Source organism: Silene latifolia, chromosome 5 (assembly GCF_048544455.1).
Source record: "Silene latifolia isolate original U9 population chromosome 5, ASM4854445v1, whole genome shotgun sequence".
Taxonomy (NCBI): Eukaryota; Viridiplantae; Streptophyta; class Magnoliopsida; order Caryophyllales; family Caryophyllaceae; genus Silene; species Silene latifolia.
In genome coordinates this window covers 8,189,951-8,201,622 of record NC_133530.1, presented here as the reverse complement: position 1 = coordinate 8,201,622, position 11,672 = coordinate 8,189,951, and the positions used below count along the sequence as shown (strand labels likewise).

The window sequence follows — 11,672 nt, the reverse complement described above, 5'->3', positions numbered from 1 at the left end:
TTACTACACAAATTAGAAAATGTACAAAAATGACATTGACAAGAATGAAAATGCCATAATATTTTCTTCCATATTAATCTTTGTTACCTTGCACCTACCATCCATCAAATCCTAACATATATCTCACTCCCTCAGCAACACTCTTTTCTTTTTCAATCAAAAAAATAAATAAAAACTTCCACTTAATTTCTTATGTTATACACAATTGCACACATAATGGTATAAGTCAGAACATGTACTAAAAGAAACTTACATACACCATACATACATTATTTGCCAATTTTCCCTTCTTTGTTGTATTTTTGTAAGGTGTAAGTAAGCACTAATATATGGCAGAGGAGCGCAAGACGGTAGAGGCTGAAACTAGACGGCTGCTACCGGAAACACTGCCAAAAGAGACGTTAACACCGGTGGTGGAGACACAAGAGCCGGTGTCAGAGAAAGAAACTGCAACCTCTACTTACATAGAAAGTAAGTTAAAATTGTGATCCCTTTCTTAATTATTTATAATTCTGATTATTTAGTATTATTTGTTTTTTGCATAAGCATTGTAAAAACAACAGTGCGAAAAATATGTTATAAAAAAAGAATGTTCAACCTTAGGTGTGTGACTTGCTCAATTTTAGAGTAAGAGAGAGTGAAAATATTCTTTGCCAATCAAACAATAGCATAGTGGCAGATTAACTTTCATGGAATAACCTATTAGGTTTACAATTATGTAAGTTATTCACCTGCTGTCAAAAAAAAAAAAAAAAAACCTATTAAGTATGTTGTTTCAATACTTCATTTTGACTGTTTGTTACGTGTCTCATACGTGACCCATAATATAAGAAGTTGTAAGACGATATAATGAGGTAAATGACTTGATTATTACTGATGGGACGATTACAATTTATAGTTGCATACTTCACTTAGGCTCAAATCACGAACCTTTTACACAAAATAGCCAATAATGCATCCGATCAATGAAGCAAAAGTCCATATGGTTAGGTACACCATTCTTGTGCTTAGAATTTCCTATAATTATCTTTATCTTGTAATAAAATCCGTCAAGAAATGTAAGGTAAGATGTCAAATGTTCAATTTCATCAACCAATGCATATAGGTGAAGTACAAATCAAATTAATAAAGGCCGTCAAATGAATTTGAGAGGCCCGATTCTACAAGACAATTTGAGGCCCTGTATAATAGGAAAACTTAGTTTTTGTAGCAAATACCAAATACTGGTACTCAAACCTAACATTCAGCTAGCAAATAAGAACAAATGATTGGATATGAGCCCCAGTTCTCAGAACCTTTCTAATGTGCTATTAGACGGCCCTGAGATTAATCAACCATATCTATATCAAGCTTACTAACATATTATCATGTGAAATGCCCTTTTCCTAAGATAACATCAGAGTACCGTTTGCTTCACTTGCCCTACTGAAAATTACTTTGCTTAACATTTTTCATTTAACATTTAACAAGCTTACATGACCTCTTGGTTTGTGTACCCTCACTATTACCACTATGACACATTCATCTTGTTAATATTAAATATAACTGATTACATTTAATTACGAATTAACAGATTAATTCGTTCAAGCTAACATTACATACATTTAATTAAATATAACTTATTATATTCAATTTACGAATTGACAGTTAATTCGTCTCAACTAAAATTATTTAATCTTCATTAAATAATTGTCTCATCAACACATTGACTAACTGTTTAGTCATATTAGGCATCAATGTGATTATATTTCTATAACCACATTTCTCAAACACATCCTATAGGTGTGACCTTTAGGGATCAGTTGATCACCGCCATCTGTATGATAATAACGTCAAACTTTCTAGCAAGCCAACCGTTATTAGGTAAACGTTAATCAACTGATTAAATATACGAAGTATACCCTTGTGAACCTGTAAGAGATTTACAAATGTTATCAACTAATTTGTGGAGGACACAAGCTCCAACAAATCAAAGGTTTGTTTTGTAAACATTCTTAATGTTCATGTTCAGATACGCAGCTTTCTCGAGTCGAAGCACAGAAGAGGATGTCCTTAATCAAAGCATGGGAAGAGAGTGAAATGAGTAAAATAGAGAATAAGTAAGATCTATGTTAAAAGGAATTCCATTATCTATCATATTTAAACGTTTTTCATAAGGACAATGATAGGACGTCACCAGGTGGATGGTATTCAATCTCGGTACCACACTCTCACATGCTCTTATGTAGGACCATCATTTTACTAGTCTTCTACGTGGCTACGTACATATTGTATGTGAAAGGGTGTTATTGAGATTGGATACCATCTTAATTAATCCTATGCAACTATAAAGGGAAAGACGAATATTTGTTTTAAATATTTATAAAGTAGTCAGTCACCGGTTCTTTTTTCTTTCTTTTTTTTCATATAAGGAACGAAATGTAGGTTGATCCCTAACGAAATAATCACGAGTCAAAACTTATTGAACAGGGCACATAAGAAAAAAGCTGTTATAGGGGCCTGGGTGAAAATAAAGGAAGCAACACTTGAGGCACAACTAAAGAAGATTGAGGTAAAACTTTGCATTGGATTTGGATTTGGATTTCGGAATTTTGAGATGATCAATGGTTTCATTTTATGCCATATTTTTGTAATGGAGTTCTTTACTTTAGCTAAGGAGGTTAACTGAATGCAGCAATGCTTGGAGAAAAAGAAGGCAGAACACGCGGAAAAGATGAAGAACAAAATGGCTATGATACACAAAGAAGCAGAGGAGAGAAAGGCTATGGTTGAAGCTAAGCACGCGGAACATCTTCTTAAAGTAGAAGAGATTGCGTCTAAGTGTCGCGCCACTGGAAAAGCCCCTAAGAAACTCCTTGTTTTGCTGTAATGAAGATATGGAATTTTTTAGCAACTATCATGAAAAGGGATGAACGACACATAAGGATCATTTTCATTTGTAACCTTGCTTATTGCTTGCTTTCGTTCAGTCGATGACTTTTCTGTAAGACGGTTTAACAATAACTTACTGTCACGATTTTTCAAGTATCTTAAGAAATGAGGTCTTGTTATTGTATCACAAAGAGGGTTAATAATTAAAAGCAAGAAATAGAGGATTTAAGCATAAGGAATGGTAAACTTAACAGAAAAATATGTTATGATGTATTCGTAACATTTATTCTGTGAAAAACTCTCAATTGAGATCGTCTTAAACTTTTTATCATAAGAAAATTATCAAATGTAGGATGAAATGGTGAAACTCAACATTAAGTAACAACAAACAGTGCTCCAAGCTTCCAACTATGTTCGATTCCCGGCTGGTGCATTTAAAAGCTGTGATGAATTCTGCGCTCGGTTTGGCACATTTGGGTTCGCCATAATTCTTCTGATTCTTCAGATGAATAATACTGCGCATCTGAGCTTTCTTTTTTGAAAATTTTCATATGGTAGGTAATATTTGTTTGGGTCGGAAATTCCGTAACAAAAATGGTTGGTTTAGATCATTGTTCTAACACAAACCTAGTTTAGGCTTTGTTCTTTCTAATTTAATTTTATCTCTCTCAATTTAGCTAATAACATTCGGATTAGTTTAATTCAAGTCATTTCCATTCAGCTCAATTTACAGGTCTACAAAATTATTAATCTAGACATTTAATTCAATCTCGAAATTCAAATATTTTACAATACTTCTTTTTGGACAAACAATATGACTCTTAGTTATTGTGAATAATTTATAAGTAAACACTAGAGTACTAGACAATTACAAATAATATCATATTATTTCCATCTTGATTTATTTATTTACCTTAATATTTATTGTAAATAGTATTTCAATTAAAGATAAAAACAAATAACTGGGACGAAGGAAGTGATAAGATTGTAAAGAATAATATTGTGTAAAAGATTATTTCTATTGACAAATATACATGATGAGAGTGTATAATATAGGATACATTAACTTGGAGCATAAAAAGAGAATAATACACATTCCTAATTGCTAAGATATACCCCCTAAAATATAGGAAAGATATAACAAAACGAGAATATGTGCAAGATTACGAGTCCGTACTCTTATAATTTAGCTGGTCTCTTGTCGGTGCGAAGAAAATTGAATCAAGTATTGGGCCCACTGATTAGCTAGAAATCTAGAATCTTTGTGGACTGGGCTGTTGCTGTTGTTTAAGGAATCAAGGCTTCCAAATTTCTACTCGTATTTCCCAACCGATGTCTCATCCAATATAGGATGTAAAACATGAGTAATAAATTACTCCCATAACTCGCAAGTACTTTTAGGACGACAAATCAAAATTAGGTACAAAAAGTCAATAACAACCTAAGCCAATACAAGATTCAAACATAAATCTATCTTTTTATAATTAGGTCTCGTTTGATTGTCATACGAGAATTATGTTTTTGTGACTTTACAAAATACATAAATTATAAAATTCATGTGAATTACTCTAAATCAGTGGCGGAGCCAGGGTTTGAACTAGAGCTGATCAAATGGCCCAAGCCCATTGGCCCTACCCGGCCCGGCCCGTTTTTTAGAAGGGCTTGGGCCTTTTGTTTTGGCCCAAAAAAGCCCACGGGCTGGCCCAAAAAGGCCCGACATATTTTTGGGCTGGGTTTGGGCCAAGCATTCGGCCCAAATTTTGGCCCAGCCCGCCCATATTTAATAATAAATGAATATTTTTTTTATAAAACCTATTAAACTAGTGTTAAAGTTATAAACAATTTTTTAAAAGCTCAAGTATATTTTTTTAGATTTATAAAACAATGTGTATATAACATAAATTATATCACGAATGCATGATTAAGCATTCTAAAGTGGGGGTGTTTGTCTTTATTTTATTTTGGAGAGCAATTCATAAGCATTTCATCATATTTTGTACAATTTTATAAACTACGTATGTTTTTAAAGTAGTAATTGAAGGTATTATGTTAATTATTTTCTAATGTAAGTCGTAAATTTTAGGGCCCGAAAAGCCCATTTAGGCCCAAAAGCCCGAATTAGCCCATAAGGGCCGGGTTTGGGCTTGCAAAATAAGCCCACGCATTTGGCCCGGCCCAGCCCGACCCACACAAATGGGCCATTTTTGTTAAAAAGGCCCGGCCCATGATCACCTCTAGTTTGAACTTAGGGGGCGAAAATTTTTAGGAGGGGAGAACGACTAATTTCATAAGGTACATTCGAAAAAAAAACCGGAAATTTAACTAAAATCTTCGAAAATTTCATCCGTCAGGAGGGTCGACCGCCTCTGCTAACCCCCTAGCTCCACCACTGCTCTAAATTTATTTGGTTGGTATTCGGGAGTTAAATCCATATGAGAATTTTCAATTATGGAGGAATTAAACTCATCCATTATAGTGTTACAATTCATAAGAGACCTTTATATTCCTAGATATGAGTGTTACACGTGGATAGAAGACGAGAGAATTTATTATCTTATAAGGTCATGAGGATACTCCCTATATTGTCAATTGGTTGGTTTTAGAGTGGAATCACTTTGTACTTATAAAACGGACTTTTCTACTCTATATGGATGTATCATACTATCATATACCCGTTTTTTTATTGAGATGATCCTCGACTAGAGGTGGTAATCAGGTCACTTGGGTAGGTTACAGATCGGGCCATATCAGATTCGGGTTGTGTATGGTCACTGACATGTCCGGGTCGGTTAGAGTTCATGTCGGGTCATCTTCGTGTCGGGTCAATACCAGGTCAGGTTATCAGCATATATTTTATCTTATGTATTTAGTTTTTGATGAATAATAATTTTATATTTAAGCAATGTGTAGATGTATTAATTATAATTTTAAGTGAAATAATTATGATAAATGTCACTTCGGTTCTATTTACACCATTATTAAGCTAGTTCATTATCGGGTTATCGTCGGGTTGAGTCAATATCGGGTCTCGGGTTGGGTTTGGAAAAAATGAGGGTGTTATCGATTATCGGATCGGTAGATTTCAATTAACTCAATTTTCACATTCTATCGAATCGATTTCCTTGGTCGGATCAACTTTTACCAGCTCTATGACATCGACTCTCTAAACATGATTTATTTGCACTTGGAAAAGCTATGGAAAATTTTGACCTTTTCATCGTCACCGACTACAATGATTAAGTGATTATCACATAAACATTGTCCGTACATATTTCCAATTACAAAAATGAGAAGATAACACGAGGAAAAATTAAATTCAATACGGAGTATTATTTATTATTTATTTGCAAGAGAGGCATTGCAAGTCTACTCTTTAAATACCAAACCATTGTCATTTGTTAAATGCTCTTCACAACATAACATCATCAAACTTCTTCCCTTTAATACACTTAACTTCCACATTTACATTTTCACAATATTCTAATAAAAAAAAATTATTTCTTATTCATTTATATTGTTTCTTTAGATAAATCATATTATTCGATATATATTTTAGCGATTTTTTTGTAATAAAATGGGTTGCAAATATTTGGACAAAACAAAGCCAAAACCAAAGCATAAGAAAGGTTTATGGTCACCTGAAGAAGATCAAAAACTAAGAAACCACATTCTTCAACATGGTCATGGTTGCTGGAGCTCCGTCCCCAAATTCTCGGGTAAGCCCGAAATTTTACAAGATTTTGCTCTCTTTTTTATGTTTGTACGTACTAATTGTGTAGTTAAGTCGATCAACTAGTCGCTTATCTCATTTTTCTTTTCTATATCTAAGACAATTTTATACCGTAAATTGTAACTAGAAAACTTATGAACGTACGTTGTAAACTTGTAATATACTCGAGGTTATTCTCGTTTGGTCATTATATTATGACCCGAACCATTACTTCGGCTATAACCAATTTTACGTTCATCCTCCTATATACTAAGAGAATACAACTTCTCTAAAATTTTCCCTCCAAAGTTGCTCAAACTTATATATGGAAACAAATTAGATTTTCATTTATTAAACTAATTTTCCATTTAAAATAATCTATATATAAAAACTGTATCTTCTATTATTAACTTTGTGACAAAAAAAAGATTTTTTTTAAAAAAATTTGATGTAGTTAAAATATTTTCATATAAAACATAATTCATGGAATTATTCAATTCTTTTGATTAATTTTAATATTAGTTATCTTTTATAAAAATTCGCGAGCTATAAATCTAAAATCTATAATTAATACACTAAAAATTAAAAAGTCTATATTTACCGCGCAGTTGCGCGGGATCTACACTAGTTCCTAATATAAAATTATTCTTACATCTTTTTTTTTTAAATTTTACAATTATCTATATATACTAACATAATATACACAAGAATAAGTATTGTATCTTGTATCAAAATGCGTTACTTAGAGATGAACATAAATAAACTATACATTCTTGTATAAGATCGTTTTGTAATAATTTATTGTAAGATCACTTCCGTACATAAAAAACTTGACTTTTTAGGTTCGCTTTCCAAGATAATAAGGTTACGAGTTAGCAAGAAGGTTATTTTGGAGTGTAGAAGCAAAATATATTGATTGACAAAGACCTTGACATTGAATATTAGAATACAATTTGTGTAAATACAAAATTAAAAATTAAGTAGATGTTGCTTTACAAGTTGACTTTTAGATCATAATCATCAACTAATCATTTTCAATCAGTACTTGTAAATTGTAATATACTCAATTTAATTATTGTTCTTTATTATAGAACTAAAATGTCAATATTTAATTGTGACAGGACTCCAAAGAAATGGAAAGAGTTGTAGATTAAGATGGATTAATTATTTAAGACCCGGACTTAAGAGAGGTACCTTTAGTGCCCAAGAAGAGGATACAATTAGAGCTCTTCATCTAACTTTCGGAAACAAGTAAGTGAATATGCATAATAACGTAAATTGTGTGTACTGTGAAAATTGACACTCTATTATTAATAACTCTTTCAGTGTGTGACGGATTTAAAAATTGAATGATATTAAAGTCGTGCCATAAACGAATAATATGAATTTATGATATTAGTACGTAAATGAGTGATCATGCTTGTCTTGATCGATTCTTAATTATTTTGAAGAAATTTGTGTTATTTTTATTATAACGTCGACGAAAATTTTTATAAAGGACATTGATATAATAGACGCATAACCATATTATGTAAACCTATTTTATGGCTAAGCGTCTTTGTTATAATTTGAACGCTGTTGTATTAAAATAAAACATTAGAACATCAAATTTGTTCTAATAGTCTCAAATCATTATCTCGTTTTATTCCATTATCATCTTTTATTCCATATAACTTTTTATCAAACAATAAATAACAGGCACCCTTTTACACATACATATGGTACGTGACACGTGTCAGTACAATAAAAAAAGAGTGATTCGAACTTGTGATTAATGCACCCTACGCTTTCATCATAATCACTAGCTAGATTAAGAAATTTTCGAATTGGTATAATTTTATGCATTTTGACAAAGCTATGCAACAATGAACCAAATCAAGAAATGAATACAAAATGTCTAGTGCTATACTAAACTAGTTAGACCATTTGATTATCCTTTTACCCTTACCATGTCTAATATTGGAATAATGATAGGGAAGCTACCAAAAATAACATAAATACAATTCAGCCTTACATCTTAGAAATATTTTTTATAAACTTCCAAATACATCTTACAATGTCATTCTTACCAAGATTATTATCAGCAAAAGCAAAATTGTTTTATACGGAATATGATTTATTGGTAAATGTTAAAACCGTTATATCTCTTAATAAATTAGTTGTCACGTCTGTTATAAAGTAGGCTACTTTTTTCTTGTAGCGGGTTTATACAAGTTTATATCTATTGATTCAATATATAAAAACGACTCGGCCTATAAAAATGGCTTAATATTTACATTAATTTAGGACAATTCAAATTTTTAGTTAATTTAACTAGTCTTTTTTTTAACAGATGGTCTCACATAGCACAAAACTTGCCTGGAAGAACCGACAATGAGATAAAGAACTATTGGCACTCGCATCTTAAGAAGAAGATCATGTCTAGTACCAATGAAGTTGAAGTCATTGCCAAACTTGAGCTCACCCATGAAAATGTTGAATCATCAAACCCTAAATCAAACCCCACAATTTCGACTATCGATTCGCATCAAAAGCAAGAAAGCTTAGCATTAGACTCTACACAATCAACAAATAATCAAAGTTGTTTACCAAAAATCTTCTTCGCGGAGTGGCTTACTTTGGATGATTTAGTAACTTGTTATAATTCAAAGGACATTATTAATTCTAATAATAATTTGGACCTCCAAGAGAGTTCTAGCCATGGTGCAACTACATATAATAACCAAGAATCATGGAGCAATAATAATGATGAGTTTTTCGATGGAGTTAACGATCTTGTGTTCGATTCACAAGTCAAGTTTGAAGATCAAGCCTCGGAGACTCGATTTGATGATTTGTTTTCTGCATGGCAATGAAAGTTTATAAAAGTTGCAATGGATAAAAGAGTTCCTCATGTGTAGTTTTTAAGGTAAATGGTGTAAAATTGTAAATATTATTGCTATGAAATTAGTGAGTATGATAAGAATTATCATAGATTCATATTTGATTCAAGAAACGTACGGAGTAGCTAGAGTTTGGAATTTAATTCACGATTTACTTATTGAAATAAGGGTTTTTTATCGAAAATTACCTTATATTTAGGGGTATGTAAAAAGACTACCTTGTATTATTTTTCTTGTATTATACTACCTTTGTTTTCTCCTTTTTTGGTCAAAAACTACCTATGCTAAAACTATGATGAGATTTGTTCCATTTAGCGACATTAACATATCTCACATGACTCTGTCTACATATAACAACAATAATCAACTGCGTCCAAACCACAATTTAACTTCATGTAAGCAAGATTTATATTTTCACATTTCAATAATAAATACGAACATCTACTAAAGCTAAGCATAAGTACATCATGACTTCCCAAAATCGGGCCTAAGCAAGATTAAAGTATAAAAGAGTCATGTAAGATTGGTTACAGTCAGTAATTAGAGCAAATTTGTCTAGACTCTTAGCGTAGGTAGTTATTGACCAAAAATAAAGAAAACCAAGGTAGTTGAAAACAAAAAAAATAATATAAGGTAGTTTTTTTTACAAATACCCATAAATATAAGGTAGTTTTCGACAAAAAACCCTTGAAATAATATAGAAAAAATTACATTAAATTCATCATCTGGGAGGTTCTAGAATCTAGAATACAAAATAAACATGGCATAATAAATGCGTACGTACGCCTGTTCATAATTAGCGATAATTAGGTCTCGTTTGGTTGCCCACCAAATTCCTGGGAATTCTAAAATCCCATGAATTGTGGTTTTTACAGGTTGTTTGGTTACCCCATTTATTGTAAAATGGGGGAGTTTCAAACTCCAAGGAGTTTCCAACTCCTGCATGATGGGGGAATTTAACTACCTACCCCCCTCATGGTCATTGGAAACTCCTAGGAGAATAGAACTCCAACATGGCAATCAAACGGATTTTTGTTATTCATGTGAATTTTGATGTTGGAATTAAACTCCCGTTCATTACAAATTAACACATGCATTTGATTCCCGTATGAACCAAACGAGGTCTTAGTATAATGTTGATTAACGGAATTGAATTGTTCTATGATCATAATTAGCGATAATTAGTACGGAGTATAATGTTGATCATGCATAATACATGCGTACGTGTTCAAACTTCAAACACTAATTTGGTGAAAAGTCCACTCTAATTGACTATTGGTTCGTACTCAATTGCCAAGTATGAACAAAGTTGAGGTTCTTCTAATTGAAAAGCTAGTAATCTTTTAGTAAGAAATATTCCATACAAAATAAACATTACCGGCCTACTTGCTTTAAGGTTTTGTCAACGGTGTAGAAAGAGATATTCCATATAGGGACGTAGTTAAGTACACGCTGATCCGATCAAGCCATGACCCGGGTGAGTTTAAAGGGAGCTAGAAACACTTAAACAATTTATTTTATTTTATTTTTTCAAAAAAAATAAGTATGATTAGAATTTAGAATTTTAGATAAAATTGATGTTTCGACTCTAGGCAGAATTTGAACCTAATTTCGCCCATGCTCGTATATGATTTATGTATACAAGTAATGCAAGTTTGATATAAAGAGGTGATAAGTAGCATTTTAGTTGTATTTTACCCCGCATTTATACCTTATTCCGACTCGATTTTGCGTGCTTAATGATTAAATAGCTCATTTAATTTACTAATTATAATAATTAGTCGTCGTAGTCATATTTATTAATTAGTCGGATATTTATTTAATATTATTATTATTAATATTACTTTATTATAATAATGTGTAGGTAAGGCGGAATAATAAAGAAGAGATTCGGGTAAGAGTAATTTGAGACGGAAATCAAGGAACAAGTTGGGTCGAGACAAAAATATGACGGGTCAAGGTAGAGTCAAAGGAAGGTGACGGAAAGAACACATAAACAAAGTCAACTCTTGACTTTAGCAAACCAAATACCAACAGTACACCATCATCAACAATTCACCTGCCATCGTTCTCCACTCACCAAAATCGTCCTTCATACCTCCATCACCATCATCTTAAACCTCCATTAACAGACATCACCACCATAGCTGCAACCCGACTCCATAACCACAAACCCAATTACCACCATTAACAACTCCCTTTACCTTCAT

General features: G+C 32.2%; 2 protein-coding genes and 1 pseudogene across 2 annotated transcripts; all 3 read left to right on the top strand.

The window, feature by feature from the left end:
- Nucleotides 1–329: 329 nt before the first annotated feature.
- On the top strand, nucleotides 330–2,869 carry LOC141654758 (remorin 1.4-like). The gene is made up of 4 exons (XM_074461874.1): nucleotides 330–471; nucleotides 2,012–2,099; nucleotides 2,470–2,551; nucleotides 2,675–2,869. Exons 1-4 carry the CDS (start codon nucleotides 330–332, stop codon nucleotides 2,867–2,869), a joined length of 507 nt encoding a protein of 168 aa, XP_074317975.1.
- Nucleotides 2,870–3,309: 440 nt separating this feature from the next.
- LOC141658360 (small nucleolar RNA snoR114) lies at nucleotides 3,310–3,402 on the top strand (annotated as a pseudogene).
- A 3,043-nt stretch (nucleotides 3,403–6,445) lies between these two features.
- LOC141654757 (transcription factor LAF1-like) lies at nucleotides 6,446–9,435 on the top strand. Its single transcript, XM_074461873.1, has 3 exons — nucleotides 6,446–6,587; nucleotides 7,702–7,831; nucleotides 8,913–9,435. The coding sequence occupies exons 1-3, from the start codon at nucleotides 6,446–6,448 to the stop codon at nucleotides 9,433–9,435; spliced, it is 795 nt and encodes a 264-aa protein (XP_074317974.1).
- The last annotated feature ends 2,237 nt before the right edge of the window (nucleotides 9,436–11,672 follow it).